The sequence below is a fragment of the Salmo salar genome, chromosome ssa04 (assembly GCF_905237065.1).
Source record: "Salmo salar chromosome ssa04, Ssal_v3.1, whole genome shotgun sequence".
Taxonomy (NCBI): Eukaryota; Metazoa; Chordata; class Actinopteri; order Salmoniformes; family Salmonidae; genus Salmo; species Salmo salar.
In genome coordinates, this window is record NC_059445.1 from 26,147,450 (window position 1) to 26,163,475 (window position 16,026).

A 16,026-nucleotide genomic window follows, 5' to 3' on the forward strand; every position below is an offset into this window, starting at 1 on the left:
TGAGCTTCTCATACATTTAAGCCCCTCTCTCTTCCCAGCCTTGCTGTGGAGGGCCCCGGAACTGCTGAGGGACAGCATGCCCTCCTCTGGCACCCAGAAGGGGGATGTCTACAGTTTTGGCATTATTGTTCAGGAGGTGGTGTACCGCAGGGGCCCTTTCCATATCCCCAACAACAACCTCGAGGCAAGAGGTACGTAGAGAGAGACCCCCATACCTCGCTGCTCTGGGGTGTGTTCTCCTCACTGTCTTATTCAACAGTCTCTCTTCCTCCCCCCCCAGACATAGTGGAGGGGGTCAAGGCCGGGGTGTGTGTGGGGGGCGGAGGTAGCCCCCTCAGGCCCCACACGGACAAGGCAGAGTGTCCAGAGGGTGTGGAGGCTCTGCTGGGGGCGTGCTGGAGTGAGAGGCCCAGTGACCGACCAGACTTCTCCTCCCTCAGAGTGACCGTAAAGAGACTCTGCCCCAGCGGGTGAGACACCACAGTGCACAATCACATATACACTGAGTGTACAGAACATTACGAACATCTTCCTAATGTTGAGTTGCACCCCCCCTTTGCCCTCAGAAAAGCCTCAATTTGTCAGGGCATGGACTCTACAAAGTGTCGAAAGCGTTCCACAGGGATGCAGGCCAATGTTGACTCCAATGCTTCAAATCAAATCAAATCAAATGTTATTTGTCACATGCGCCGAATGCAACAGGTGTAGACCTTACAGTGAAATGCTTACTTACAAGCCCTTGACCAACGATGCAGTTTTAAGAAAAAAAGTCTGGGTAGCCATTTCATTAGCTGTTCAGGAGTCTTATGGCTTGGGGGTAGAATCTGTTTTGAAGCCTCTTGGACCTATACTTGGCGCTCCGCTACCGCTTGCCGTGCAGGTAAGTAAGAGAACAGTCTATGACTAGGGTGGCTGTAGTCTTTGACGATTTTTAAGGCCTTCCTCTGACACCGCCTGGTATAGAGGTCCTGGGTGGCAGGAAGCTTGGCTCCGGTCATGTACTGGGACGTACGCACTACCCTCTGTAGTGCCTTGCGGTTGGAGGCCGAGCAATTGCCATACCAGGCAGTGATGCAACCCGTCAGGATGCTCTCGATGGTGTAGCTGTAAAATCTTTTGAGGATCTGAGGACCCATGCCAATATTTTCAGTCTCCTGAGGGGAATAGGTTTTGTCATGCCCTCTTGTCTTGGTGTGGTTGGACCATGTTAGTCCCACAGTTGTGTCAAGTTGGCTGGATGTCCATTGGGTGGTGGGCCATTCTTGATACACACAGGAAACTGTTGAGCGTGAAAAACCCAGCAGTGTTGCAGTTCTTGACACACTCAAACCGGTGTGCCTGGCACCTACTGTACAACCGTACACCGTTCAAAGGCACTTAAAGCTGCAATATGTAACTTTTTGGGCGACCTGACCAAATTCACATAGAAATATTAGTTATAGATCTGTCATTCTCATTTAAAGCAAGTCTAAGAAGCGGTATATCTATTCTATGTGCGCTATGTCTATGCTTCCCGTTCTTAAGTTTCGTTTTTGCGTCTTTTACTTTCAGTTTTATATATCAGCTTTAAACAGCTGAAAATACAATCATTTTGATTATAGGAAAGATGCAGTATTTCACAGCGGTTTAGAAACAAAATGTATGAGACCGACAAGTGGTTTCCTTTAACTTAAGCGATAATATTGCGGACAAGATTTTATACCAGTGAGTGTATTGTTTGATGTAGAATCTTAATGATTCTCTACACTATATATACTTGCTTGTTTTGTCACTTAAATTGAAATAAGGCGAACTACTTGAATTTTAGCAACCAGGAAATGGCAGAGCGATTTCTGCATAGTGCATCTTTAAATCTTTTGTCTTGCCGATTCACCCTCTTAATAGCACACATACGCAATCCATGTCTCACTTGTCTTCAAGGCTTAAAAATCCTTCTTTAACCTGTCTCCTCCCTTTCATCTGCACTGCTTGATGTGAATTTAACAAGTGGATTCACCTGGTGAGTCTATGTCATGGAATGAGCAGGTGTTCCTAATGTTTTGTACACTCAGTGTATATCAAAGATGTCAGAACAAGAACACAGTGATACAGTGTTGTAACAAGATGTCTGAAGATCTTGTCGGTTCAACCCCACCACTCCGACCGTAAGATAGGATGTATTTTTTTTTTATTGTTGCAGTTCCAGTTCAGTTTGACAACCCTACTTGTGTGTTAAGTACCCTGTGCTCCCTCTAAATGTTGTAGTGTTAAGGGCAATAAAGGCCCTGTTGGGACTAAAGATCTCTGAGAGGGCCGTTGGACACGTTACACACAGACTGGGTTCAAATAAAATTTGTTTTCATTCAGACACTTTATCCGTGCATGCCTGGCACAATAGAAGAAATACAATTGTCCCAAAATGTTCAACCTTGCCCAACTGGCACTGCAGGCAGGCTGAAGCGAACGCTCAACGTATTTGAATAGCAAACAAATACTACTTGAACCCAGGTGCTGTACTCGGAAAGAACAACAGAGAGTTGCAGAGTGGCGGAGGCTCCATTATACAGGTTAGGGATAAAACAGGGCAGACTCCTGGGAAAGTGAGAGAAAGAAAGAGAGAGAGAAAGAGAGAGAGAGAGGGACATGCAGTGCAGCACACACACACACACACACACACAGTCTCTAGGGACAGGCACTGTCAGCATGCATCACGACATTAATCCTGCTCAGAGATAGAGGGAGGGAGAGAAAAAGAAAGGAGGAGAAAGAAGGTGGCATGGGGAGCAACAGATAAGGAGAGGAGAGGTACAGAGGAAATACACACGCATATCCATGTGACAGCCAACCAAACATCCTTTGAGCATCCAACTAATACCCTTTCCCGTAGTGTGTGCGCCTTCATCTGTGCATGTGTGCATGTGCCATTGTCTGTGTTTGTTTGTGTGTGTGTGTGTGTGTCTGAGTGCATTCTGCATGTGTGTATGTTTTTGTGTCTGCATGCATGTACAGTGCATTAAGAAAGTATTCAGACCCATTTTTTCCCCCTACATTGTGTTACTTTACAGCCTTATTCTAAAATGGATAAAATAAATAAAAATCTCATCAATCTACAAACAATACCCCATAATGACAAAGCGAACACAGGTTTTATATTTTTTTGCAAATGTATTAAACATAAAAAAACTGAAATACCTTATTTCCACAAGTATTAACACCCTTTGATATGAGATTAGAAATTGAACTCAGGTGCATCCTGTTTCCATTGATCATCTTTGAGATGTTTCTACAACTTGATTGGAGTCCACCTGTGGTAAATTCAATTGATTGGACATGATTTGGGATTTGTCCATAAAGCTCCGAGACAGGATTGTGTCGAGGCACAGATCTGGGGAAGGGTACCAAAAACATTATGCAGCATTGAAGGTCCCCAAGAACACAGTGGCCTCCATCATTCTTAAATGAAAGAAGTTTTAACCACCAAGACTCTTGCTAGAGCTGGCCACCCGGCCAAACTGAGCAATCGGGGGAAACAAGACTCTATGGTCTGTTGAAACCAAGATTGAACTATTTGGCCTGAATGCCAAGCGTCATGTCTGGAGGAAACCTGGCACCATCCCTTCAGATAAGCATGGTGGTGGCAGAATCATGCTGTGGGGATAGTTTTCAGAGGCAGGGACTGGGAGACTAGTCAGGACCGAGGGAAAGATTAACGGAGCAAAGTACAGAGAGGTCCTTGATGAAAACCTGCTCCAGAGCACTCAGGACCTCAGACTGGGGCGAAAGTTCACCTTCCACAGGACAATGACCCTATGTACACAGCCAAGACAATGCAGGAGTGGCTTCGGGATGAGTCTCTGAATGTCCTTGAGTGGCCTAGCCAGAACCCGGACTTGAAACCGATCGAACATCTCTGGAGAGACCTGAAAATAGCTGTTCAGCGATGTTCCCCATCCAACCTGACAGAGCTTGAGAGGATCTGCAGAGAAGAATGGGAGAAACACCCCAAATACAGGTGTGCCAAGCTTGTAGCGTCATACCCAAGAAGACTCTAGGCTGTAATCGCTGCCAAAGGTGCTTCAACAAAGTGCTGAGTAAAGGGTCTGAATACTTATGTTAATGTACTATTTCACTTTTTTATTCTTTATAAGTTAGCTAAAATTTCTACAAACCTGTTTTTGCTTTGTCATTATGGGGTATTGTGTGTAGATTGATTAGGGGGGGAAAAAATAACAAGGCTGTAATGTAACAAAATGTGGAAAAAGTCAAGGGGTCTGAATACTTTCCGAATGCACTGTATACGTTTGTGCTGCACATGTGTGTGCTATTTGCTCATGTATGTGTGTGTCACCCACCAGCGTGGGCGAGAACATTCTAGATGACCTGCTGTCCCGCATGGAGCAGTATGCAACCAACCTGGAGGAGGTGGTCAGCGAGCGCACCGCCCAGCTCCTGGAGGAGAAGAGGAGGGCCGAGGGCCTGCTCACTCAGATGTTGCCACGGTAACACACTCCCACACACACACACACACACACACTTGTCTCCTTTCGGTTTCGATGCAGATGAGGAACGAAGGTTTGTTGATTGTAAACGAGCAACCTTTTAAAAAAATATATTCTGTCTATATTTCTCTCTTTGTGTCTGTCTTTCTTTTATACTGTGTTCATGTCTGCCTCTCATTTGGCTAGCAGCCTGTCTTGTGGACACCTGGGGGGGGGGTGGATGACAACATGACCTTGTGTATATGAAACACCAGAGTATCATCGTCCACTTTTAGAAGCAGTGCAAAGTTCATGCGATCCCTCCATGTTTGTGTGTGTGTGTGTGTGTGTGTGTGTGTGTGTGTGTGTGTGTGTGTGTGTGTGTGTGTATGTGTGTGAGTGCTTCTGTCTGTCTGTGTGTGTCTGTTTAGATTTGGTTTCTGTATTTATAGATCGGTGGCCGTCCAGCTGATTGCTGGGAAGACGGTGCGGGCGGAAACCTACGACTCTGTCACCATCTATTTCAGTGACATCGAAGGATTCACCGCCATGTCGGCCAGTCTCACGCCAATGCAGGTAGTCAGATGACCTTGAACTTCCTGTCTCCGCACACTGAAAGGGTGTCACAATTGTTGTCTTCGTCTTCTGACGATAATGCGAAATCGTCATCAGAAAATGTGGACCAAAACGCAGCAGGTACGTGAATGCTCATCTTGATTTTTAATTATCTTCAACACGAACGTACAAAATAACAAAACACGAACGATCAACAAAAACAGTCTGGTAAGGCACAAGGCGAAACACAGAACAATCACCCACAAATCACACATACAAACACACCCTAATATATGGGACTCTCAATCAAAGGCAGATAGACAACACCTGCCTTCAACTGAGAGTCCCAACCCCAATCAACCAAACATAGAAACACACAACCTAGACTAACCATAGAATTAACTAAACATAAACCAAAACCCGGAAATACTAAATCAAACACCCTTTACACAAACACACCACCCCGAACCACATAAAACAAATACCCCCTGCCACGCCCTGACCAAACTACAAAACAATTAACCTTATATACTGGCCAGGACGTGACAGTACCCCCCCTTAAAGGTGCTACCCCAGGAGCACCTTAACAAAAAATAACCCCAAGCAACACCAACAAAAAGTCCCCTTTTCTAAAGGGAGGGAAGGGAGGGTGGCTGCCGTCAACGACGGCACTGTGCTACACCCCCCCTCCCCAACCCACCTATTTCTGGAGGTGGCTCTGGTTCCGGCCGTTCCAGGCTGTCGGGCCACTCTGGCATCGCCGAGGGGGCAGTCGGGCCAGTCTGGCATCGCCGGGGGGCAGTCTGGGCAGTCTGGCAATTCGGGAGAGTCTGGGCAGTCTGGCAATTCGGGAGAGTCTGGGCAGTCTGGCAATTCGGGACAGTCTGGGCAGTCTGGCAATTCGGGACAGTCTGGGCAGTCTGGCAATTCGGGACAGTCTGGGCAGTCTGGCAATTCGGGACAGTCTGGGCAGTCTGGCAATTCGGGACAGTCTGGGCAGTCTGGCCACTCGGGCCACTCCGGCAGTTCAGGGCAGTCTGGCCACTCCGGCAGTTCAGGGCAGTCTGGCCACTCCGGCAGTTCAGGGCAGTCTGGCCACTCCGGCAGTTCAGGGCAGTCTGGCCACTCCGGCAGTTCAGGGCAGTCTGGCCACTCCGGCAGTTCAGGGCAGTCTGGCCACTCCGGCAGTTCAGGGCAGTCTGGCCACTCCGGCAGTTCAGGGCAGTCTGGCCACTCCGGCAGTTCAGGGCAGTCTGGCCACTCCGGCAGTTCAGCGCAGTCTGGCCACTCCGGCAGTTCAGCGCAGTCTGACCACTCCGGCAGTTCAGCGCAGTCTGACCACTCCGGCAGTTCAGCGCAGTCTGACCACTCCGGCAGTTCAGCGCAGTCTGACCTCTCTGGCGACTGTTGACTGGCGGGCAGCTCTGACGACTGTTGACTGGCGGGCAGCTCTGACGATGACTGTTGACTGGCGGGCAGCTCTGACGATGACTGTTGACTGGCGGGCAGCTCTGACGATGACTGTTGACTGGCGGGCAGCTCTGACGATGACTGTTGACTGGCGGGCAGCTCTGACGATGACTGTTGACTGGCGGGCAGATCTGATGATGACTGTTGACTGGCGGGCAGCTCTGATGATGACTGTTGACTGGCGGGCAGCTCTGATGATGACTGTTGACTGGCGGGCAGCTCTGATGAAGACTGTTGACTGGCGAGGCTGGGTTGACGCACTTGTAGCCTGGTGCGTGGTGCTGGTACTGGGCTTACCAGATTATGTACACGCACCTCCAGGCTAGTGCGGGGAGCGGGAACAGGACGAGTCGGACTGGGTTGACGCACTTCCGGGTCCGCACGAGAGACAGGAGCTGGAAACCCAGGGCTATGGAGGCGCACAGCCGGTCTAGATCTTACCTCCTGCACAACCCGCCTTGGCTGGATGGAACTAGTAGCCCTGTACGAGCGGGGTGCTCGTACAGGGCAGACTGGGCTGTGCAGGGGCCTGATGGTAGCCGTGCGTAGAGCGGGAGTTGGGTAGCCTGGTCCTCGGAGGCGTACCGGCGACCAGATGCGCTGCGCAGGCATCCTCCTACCAGGCTGGATGCCCGCTCTAGCACGGCACCTGCGAGGGGCTGGAATAACGCGCACCGGACTGTGCGTGCGTATGGGTGAGATAGTGCGCTCCTCAGCGAAACATAGCGCTCTCCACTCCATACGCTCCTCCATATAACCACGAGTAGCTGGCTTCCGGCTCTTCTTACGCCTAGCCAAACTACCCGTGTGCCCCCCCAAAAAAAATTATTGGGGGTGCCTCTCGTGCTTCTCCTTCAGCGCGTACTTGGCCTCGTACCACCGCCTCTCTGCCTTGGCTGCCTCAATTTCCCACTGCGGGCGTCGATAATCCCCAGCCTGATGCCAGGGTCCGGCCCCGTCCAGAACTTCCTCCCAAGTCCACTTCTCCCGCCAGTCCAACTCGAACTCCGTCTGCTCCTTCCTCTGCTGCTTGGTCCTTTGGTGGTGGGTGATTCTGTCACAGTTGTTGTCGGTGAATCAAAACGCAGCAGGTACGTGAATGCTCATCTTGATTTTTAATTATCTTCAACACGAACGTACAAAATAACAAAACACGAACGATCAACAAAAACAGTCTGGTAAGGCACAAGGCGAAACACAGAACAATCACCCACAAATCACACATACAAACACACCCTAATATATGGGACTCTCAATCAAAGGCAGATAGACAACACCTGCCTTCAACTGAGAGTCCCAACCCCAATCAACCAAACATAGAAACACACAACCTAGACTAACCATAGAATTAACTAAACATAAACCAAAACCCGGAAATACTAAATCAAACACCCTTTACACAAACACACCACCCCGAACCACATAAAACAAATACCCCCTGCCACGCCCTGACCAAACTACAAAACAATTAACCTTATATACTGGCCAGGACGTGACAAAGGGGAACTAGATTTCGAGGGTGCATGTGTCTAAAATGGGGTTATAGGGCTCTGGTCAATGTACTGCACTATATAGGGCAGTGGTATTCAAACTATTCAAACAGCGGAGACCTGGGGACCCAGATCTCATGACACAACCTTAAAATCGATAAATTTCGATTTTTACATCAACAAATAACCTTCAATTCAATGCATTCTCAAACATTTTTGTATATTGCCCCATACAATAATATGTACTCTTGTTTTTTTTCCCCCTAAATTATATATTTTTTATTTGGCGACCGCACTGCAGTTCCCCCGCGACCCCATGAGGGGACCCCGACTTTGAATACCCCTGATATAGGGAATAAGGTGCCATTTGGGAAACAGACTTTCATGTGGTAAACAGGTTGTCACAACACCTAGCTATTTTGATTGAATTAATATGGAAAGATGAGAAGAGCTACAATGCCTTCAGAAAGTATTCACACCCCTTGACTTTTTCCACATTTTGTTGTGTTACAACCTGAATTTAAAATGGATTAAATTGAGATTTTGTGTCACTAATCTACACACAGTACCGCATCGTTACTAAGTAGAATTATGTTTTTAGAAATGTTTACAAATTAATTACAAATTAAAAGCTGAAATGTCTGAAATGTCAGTACGTGTTCAACCCAAAGTCCAAGTACTCAAAAGTGGAGCTGCAGTTTTTGTGGTAGGCGTGTGTCTTTCACATTGGAGAGAGGTCTGGGAGGGAGCACTTGTACTTGTACATCAAAACACATCATAAGACATTCATAACACATTAAAAACACATTCATAAGGCGTTCATAGCACATCGTAAGACATTCACAACATTAAAATACATTCGTAACACATCAAAGACATTGCAGAAACACTGTTCCCTTTTATATGAACAGCAGCTGAAAAAGGATACATCCTTCCTCACATGAAGCTAGTTTTCCTGTAGCTTTTTCTGCATGAAAGACTAGTACCCTTTTCACACTATTGACCGCCCCGAATGGTACTGTGCTGGCTGGGACATTTTCTTTTCACAATGTCCTTTACCACACAGTTCCGAATCCGGCATCTATGCTTAGCTCTTCTCAGTAGTGTCTGCATAGATACACATACTGTCTGCATCTCTAACATCTCATCTGTTGCCATACTTTTGACCAGAACCCTATGGACACTCCTCAAAAGTAGTACACTAAACAATACTGTAGCATACTATGGTAAAAGGGATACAGACAGACAGTGTATTGATATCTCCCCTGGGGGCTGGTGCTATTACTGGGTCAGTCACTTGTAACCTAAGGTGTCAGACTCAAACACAGAGTGGAACTGACGCATAGACGCCTGATATTTCTGGATGTAACACACACAGCTGCGTCTCAGCGGAAAATGTTTGTCACCTCCATGTATGTTTATGTGTGTGTGTGCAGTAGCGGTGCTTAGGTCAAATCTATGGGGAAGCCAAGCCAGTAAAAAAGCCATATTACTACCTATGTTGTAATATCTGCGCCGTTTGCTCTATAACCCATTAGTTCATATGCCACCGTGATATACAATAAGGCCGTGACAATAAAAAGAGAACCGTCACACAGTGGAGGAATAAATTCAACTACAGATACGTCACAAAACTGGAGAGCAACATCTGTCCGGGGAAGTCCACAAAGCAAATATTGCATGTAACGAACAGTTATATGACCTGTAACATGGTCAAGCAAGTTCATGTTTTCGACAGTTTACTAAACAACTACTGATTTACAGTGCCTTAGGAAAGTATTCAGACCCCTTGACTTTTTCCACATTTTGTTACGTTACAGCCGTATTCTAAAATGGATAAAAAAATATATATATGTCAGCAATCTACACACAAAACCCATTTATAAAAAATGTAAAACAGAAATACCTTATTTACACAAGTATTAAGACCCTTTGCTATGCGACTCGAAATTGAGCTCAGGTGCATCCTGTTTCCATTGATCATCCTTGAGATGTTCCTACAAGTTGATTGGAGTCCACCAGTGGTAAATTCAATTGATTAGACATGATTTGGAAAGGCGCACAACTGTCTATAAAAGGTACGACAGTTGACAGTGCATATCACAGCAAAAACCAAGCCATGAAGACGAAGGAATTGTCCGTAGAGCTCCGAGACAGGAGCTCCAAGACAGGAGCTTCCCTATGAACAATCGGGGAAGAAGGGCTTTGGTCAGGGAGGTGACCAAGAACCCGATGGTCACTCTGACAGAGCTCTAGAGTTCCTCTGTGGAGATGGGAAAACCTTCCAGAAGGACAACCATCTTTGCAACACTCCACCAATCAGGCCTTTATGTTAGAGTGGCCAGACGGAAGCCAGTCCTCAGTAAAAGGCACCTGACAGCCCACTTGGAGATTGCCAAAAGACACCTAAAAACATGATTCTCTGGTCTGATGAAACCAAGATTGAACTCTTTGGCCTGAATGCCAAGCATCACGTCTGGAGGAAACCTGTCACCATCCCTACGGTGAAATATGGTGGTGGCAGCTATGTGGATATTTTTCAGCGGCAGGGACTGGGAGACTAGTCAGGATCGAGGGAAAGATGAACGGAGCAAAGTATAGAGAGATCATTGATGAAAACCTGTTCCTGAGTGCTCAGGACCTCAGACTGGGGTGAAGGTTCACCTTCCAACAGGAAAACGACCCTATGCATACAGCCAAGACAACGCAGGAGTGGCTTCGGGACAAGTCTCTGAATGTCCTTGAGTGGCCCAGCCAGAGCCCGGACTTGAACCTGATCGTACATCTCTGGAGAGACCTGAAAATAGCTGTGCAGCAACTCAACCCATCCAACCTGACAGAGCTTGAGAGGATCCACAGAGAAGAATGGGAGAAACTCCACAAATACAGGTGTGCCAAGCTTGCAGCATCATATCCAAGAAGACTCGAGGCTGTAGTCGCTGCCAAAGGTGCTTCAACAAAGTACTGAGGAAAGAGTTTGAATGATAAATTAGCAAGCATTTCTAAAAACCTGTGTTTGCTTTTGTCATAATGGGGTGTCGTGTGTAGATTGATGAGGGAAAAAAACTATTCAATCTATTTTAGAGTAAGGCTGTAACGTAACAAAATGTAGAAAAGTCTAGGGGTCTGAATACTTTCTGAAAGGCACTGTATAACTACTGGAGTTACTGTAAGTCAGCACAAAGACAACAGGAGGACTGCCCCTGCTATTCCAGCACTATTTACACCTAAACATTTAAACATCATCAAATCAACAAGGCTATATATGCTTAGTTTAATACATTGAAAACAAACAAAAGTCCAATTAGTGTGGCCAAATATCACTTGGCTGTCCATGGTACTGATTTCTGTGTGTGTGTGTGTGTTATTTTTTTACTCACCTACTTGTAGACTAGTTGAACGCCAATGCCATCCTGCTTTCTTTAATGTTGGCAAAACGGTCTATGGTTCTGTCATACAGTATGATTTTACTTTTAGTTTTCATAGGCTACCTAGCTAAAATGCCTGCTAGCCTAACTTACTCGCATGGGCAACAATCAACCAGCTAAGTTAACTTGTTAGTTAACGTGAGCCTACTAGGCAGTCTGCTTGAACTAATAACACACAAACAATTATACTTTTTTTTGTCTTTATTGAACACACCGTGTAAACATTCACAGTGAAGTGTTGAAAAAGTATGTGAACCCTTGGATTTAATAACTGGTTAACCTCAACCAAACGTTTTCTGTAGTTGTGGATCAGACCTGCACAACGGTCATGAGGAATTTTGGACCATTCCTCTTCACAAAACTGTTTCAGTTCAGCAATATTCTTGGGATGTCTGGTGTGAACTGCTCTCTTGAGGTCATACACCAGCATCTCAATTGGGTTGAGGTCAGGACTCTGACTGGGCCACTCCAGAATGTGTATTTCTTTCTGTTGAAGCCATTCTGTTGTTGATTTACTTCTGTGTTTTGGGTCGTTGTCCTGTTGCATCACCCAACTTCTGTTGAGCTTCAATTGGCGGACAGATAGCCTAACATCCTCCTGCAAAACATATTGATAAACTTGGGAATTCATTTTTCCGTCGATGATAGCAAGCTGTCCAAACCATGATGCTCCCTCCACAATACTTTACAGTTGGGATGAGGTTTTGATGTTGGTGTGCTGTGCCTTTTTTTCTCCAGACAGTGTTGTGTGTTCCTTCTAAACAACTCAACTGTAGTTTCGTCTGTCCACAGAATATTTTGCCAGTAGCGTTGTGGAACATCCAGGTGCACTTTTGCAAACTTCAGACGTGCAGCAATGGGTTTTTTTGAACAGCAGTGGCTTCTTCCGTGGTGTACTCCCATGAACACCATTCTTGTTTAGTATTTTACGTATCGTGGACTCATCAACAAGGATGTTAGCATGTTCCAGAGATTTCTATAAGTCTTTAGCTGAAACTCCAGGATTCTTCTTAACCTCATTGAGCATTCTGCGTTGTGCTCTTGCAGTCATCTTTGCAGGACGGCGACTCCTAGGGAGGGTAGCAACAGTGCTGAACTTTCTTCATTTATAGACAATTCGTCTTACCATGGACTGATGAACATCAATACTTTTGTAACCCTTTCCAGCTTTATGCAAGTCAACAATTCTTAATCTTAGGTCAACTAAGATCTCTTTTGTTCAAGTCAGGGTTCACATCAGGCAATACTTCTTGTGAATAGCAAACTCAAATTTTGTGAGTTTTTTATAGGGCAAGGCAGCTCTATACAACATCTCCAATCTCATCTCATTGATTAGACTCCAGGTTAGCTGACTACTGACTCCAAGGGAGGCCAAATGAAAATTCTGAACACACAGAGAGATGAAATTATTATTAATACATTTTTATTGATCAAATATTTGAGGAAGCTTGGATTCCCTTGGCATCGATGAATACACGCCGGTGTTTGTGTGTGTGTGTGTGTGTGTGTGTATGCATATATAGGATCTTAATTTGACCACCCTGTTGCAGAAGAACTACCCTGCAATGCAGGAAATGTAAAACTTGTAGTGTATTTGAGGTTTAAAAAGGCTACTGAAGTTTGTAATCAACCCCTAAAAAAATGTATATTAATTATAATCCTTATAATAATTCACATTTCCTGTTGCTGTGGTATTATTTTCCTGCTGTAGCGAACTGGCTCAAATTAAGATCCTACATCTGTGTCCATGCATGTGGGATGAGACCAAAAAATTCCACAATGCTGAAAGTTTCTTTCCCTTTAGGTGGTGAACGTGCTGAATGACCTGTACACGTACTTTGACAATATCATCGACCACCACGATGTTTATAAGGTAGACCAACAATCTACAGATGTGGGATCTTAATTTGATCACTATTTTGTTGCTGAGAATGTTCCAGCAAAGCAGGAAATGCAAACTTGTAGTGTATTTGAGTTTTAAAAGGGCTTCTAAAGTTTGTATTTCCACTTTGAAATTTCAGACTTGATTTCCCCTAATGAAAAATGCATCAATCCCTACAAAAATGTCCATTAATTATAATCCACATATTAATTCACATTTGCTCAAATTAAGATCCTACATCTATATTGCTTGTTATATGGTTTCCATGTGTTTGATGCCATTCCATAGCTCCGTTCCGGCCATTATTGGGAGCCGTTCTCCCCTCAGCAGCCTCCTGTGCTGTATAGATTGTAAATGTACTGTTCAATGTGTGTAATGTTGTATGCATGTAATATGTCTGTTTTTACCTTTTTACCCTGTAAGCCAGAGTGCTGAAGTCTAATTGTCATTTGGTAACAATAAAATGATCTTACCTCCTTGGTCTGAATGGAATCGACATGGACTACTGTACCAACAAAATGGATAACTTTTACCATCCTCTTTTTCAGGTGGAGACCATTGGCGACGCGTACATGGTGGTATCTGGCCTGCCCATTAGAAACGGGGACGACCATGCGAAGGAGATCGCCCGCATGTCTCTGGCAGTGGTGCGGGGCATGAGACAGTACAACAGTCCACACGTGCCTCAGCAGCAACTCAAAGTCCGCATTGGACTCCACTCAGGTACAAAGCACATCCTAAACTAAGATAAACTGTAGTCTTAAGAACAAGAAACACCCTAACGAATATCGGCCATCCGCAGTAGATCATCTGCTGGGTTTTGATGAAGTGTGGCGATTCATCATGTAGAATCGTTGGGAAATGAACAGGAACGGCGGCTGATGTTCTTGGGTCAGAGGCGATAGGACGGCCAACCGCTTTTAACTGTTTGCCAGCACACCCTGTTTTGGCCTTTAAAATCTGTCTCTCAGGTCCATGTGTGGCTGGTGTAGTGGGACTGAAGATGCCCCGGTTCTGTTTGTTCGGAGACACAGTTAACACTGCCTCACGGATGGAGTCGCACGGCTCACGTAAGCTCACATCACTACTTTCTATACTGTCAAAATGTCTCCCTTCATTCAAAATGTCTACAAGGAAAATATGCAAATCACATACAAATAAAGGCTTTTAGGAGTTAAAGCTGGAGTGCCTTCACTGCCTCGAATGAAATATATATATTTTGTTGCCAAAAAGGAATATCATTTTTATTTTATTGCCTTTCATCCAAAGTGCACCCTTCCTAATACTCTGATAATGAACCCTCTATGCTACAGTAAGTAGCACTCTTACTACCACCAACCATTCTCTTCAGTATTCATTATGTCTCTGCTGTCCTCAAAGCTTCTTGAAACCACTGCATGCCGAATTGGTGCGTTTACCAAAATCAAAACCTAAGATTCCGTGTAGAGGGTCGGCACTCCAAAAAGAGAGTGGTTATTTGATGCTGTTTATTAATTTCAGAGGCAACAAGAGTAAAACAAACATTTTGGCTGTAAGGTCATCGTCAGTGTTTGTGAAAGTGTTTACTGTCCTCTTCAGCATTGAAGATCCATGTGAGCAGCTCCACTAAAGCTCTCCTGGACACATTTAGGACGTTCCGCTGTGAGCTGAGAGGAGACATCCACATGAAGGTACAGGAGCTCTTTACACACATAAATATCAGAGAGGGACACTCTTCACTTACACACCCACAACATACTGCACTTAGGTCTACCTCTAAACCACCATCTCTGACATCAGCTAAATGAAATCATGGTTTCAAAAAGAATGGCTTGTCTTTTTAGGTTGTGACTCGTGAGCATAAAGACACATTTCCTGTGAGTTAATGGACATTAAAGTACATCTTATCGTACCTTATCTTATATCATTAGTGATATAACCTGGGGACGTGTCCAAGTGAGGGGAGACAATTCTAAAAACTCTGATGTAATAACCTGATGCAAATATGTTTCCTCTATAGCTTGGTGAGATGGCTTTATGCATATGCACTGGTTCAGGCTAACAAAGCATATACAAGTAGACCAATTCCGCTAGGACTTTGCAGATCATTCTGTAGATGGAGAAGAAGATAAATCCAAATTAAACAAATGGGTTACTGCTTTTTGTATGACCCCTATCTCCTCTCATTTGTATCTATTATGGAAGATACACAAACGCATACAAAGTATGCAACATTTTTGTAAAGTAGTGGCCATTTTAGTTGATTGGCCACAGCTGGGGCATGGGATAAAAATACGTTTGGCTGCTTTTGACAGCTTTTTATATTGAAGGCAATTTCTAAGTTTGTCCACTATAAATGTTCCCTCTCTTTGTTTTATTGCAGGGGAAAGGGCTTGTGAGGACATTCTGGCTTTTGGGAGAAGACCAATGAAAATGTGATGTTTTCTGTAATTTGATTTGGTCCGTCTCTCAGAAGTAAAGATCAAATCTTTAAAAACAAAATCTGATATACAGTTGAAGTCGTAAGTTTACATACACTTAGGTTGGAGTCATTAAAACTCGTTTTTCAACCATTCCACAAATTTCTTGATAACAAACTGTAGTTTTGGCAAGTCGGTTAGGACATCTACTTTGTGCATGACACAAGTCATTTTTCCAACAATTTTTCACAGACAGATTATTTCACTTATAATTCACTGTATCACAATTCCAGTGGGTCAGAAGTTTACATACACTAAGTTGACTGTGCCTTTAAACAGCTCGGA

General features: G+C 45.0%; 1 protein-coding gene across 4 annotated transcripts in view; it reads left to right on the forward strand.

The window, feature by feature from the left end:
• Positions 1-16,026, forward strand: part of si:dkey-37g12.1 (atrial natriuretic peptide receptor 1) — a 28,956-nt gene extending 12,930 nt beyond the window's left edge. Inside the window, exons 19-27 of one of the 4 annotated variants that reach the window (XM_014195603.2) lie at positions 39-191; positions 281-470; positions 4,335-4,478; positions 4,889-5,033; positions 13,205-13,273; positions 13,831-14,005; positions 14,254-14,352; positions 14,861-14,952; positions 15,645-16,026. In XM_014195603.2, the coding sequence (XP_014051078.1) occupies positions 39-191; positions 281-470; positions 4,335-4,478; positions 4,889-5,033; positions 13,205-13,273; positions 13,831-14,005; positions 14,254-14,352; positions 14,861-14,952; positions 15,645-15,692 (1,115 nt within the window). In that variant the 3' untranslated portion in view covers positions 15,693-16,026. The remainder of the gene's footprint in view (positions 1-38; positions 192-280; positions 471-4,334; positions 4,479-4,888; positions 5,034-13,204; positions 13,274-13,830; positions 14,006-14,253; positions 14,353-14,860; positions 14,953-15,644) is intronic. The other 3 variants (XM_014195604.2, XM_014195605.2, XM_045716768.1) reach the window with 3 other exon arrangements.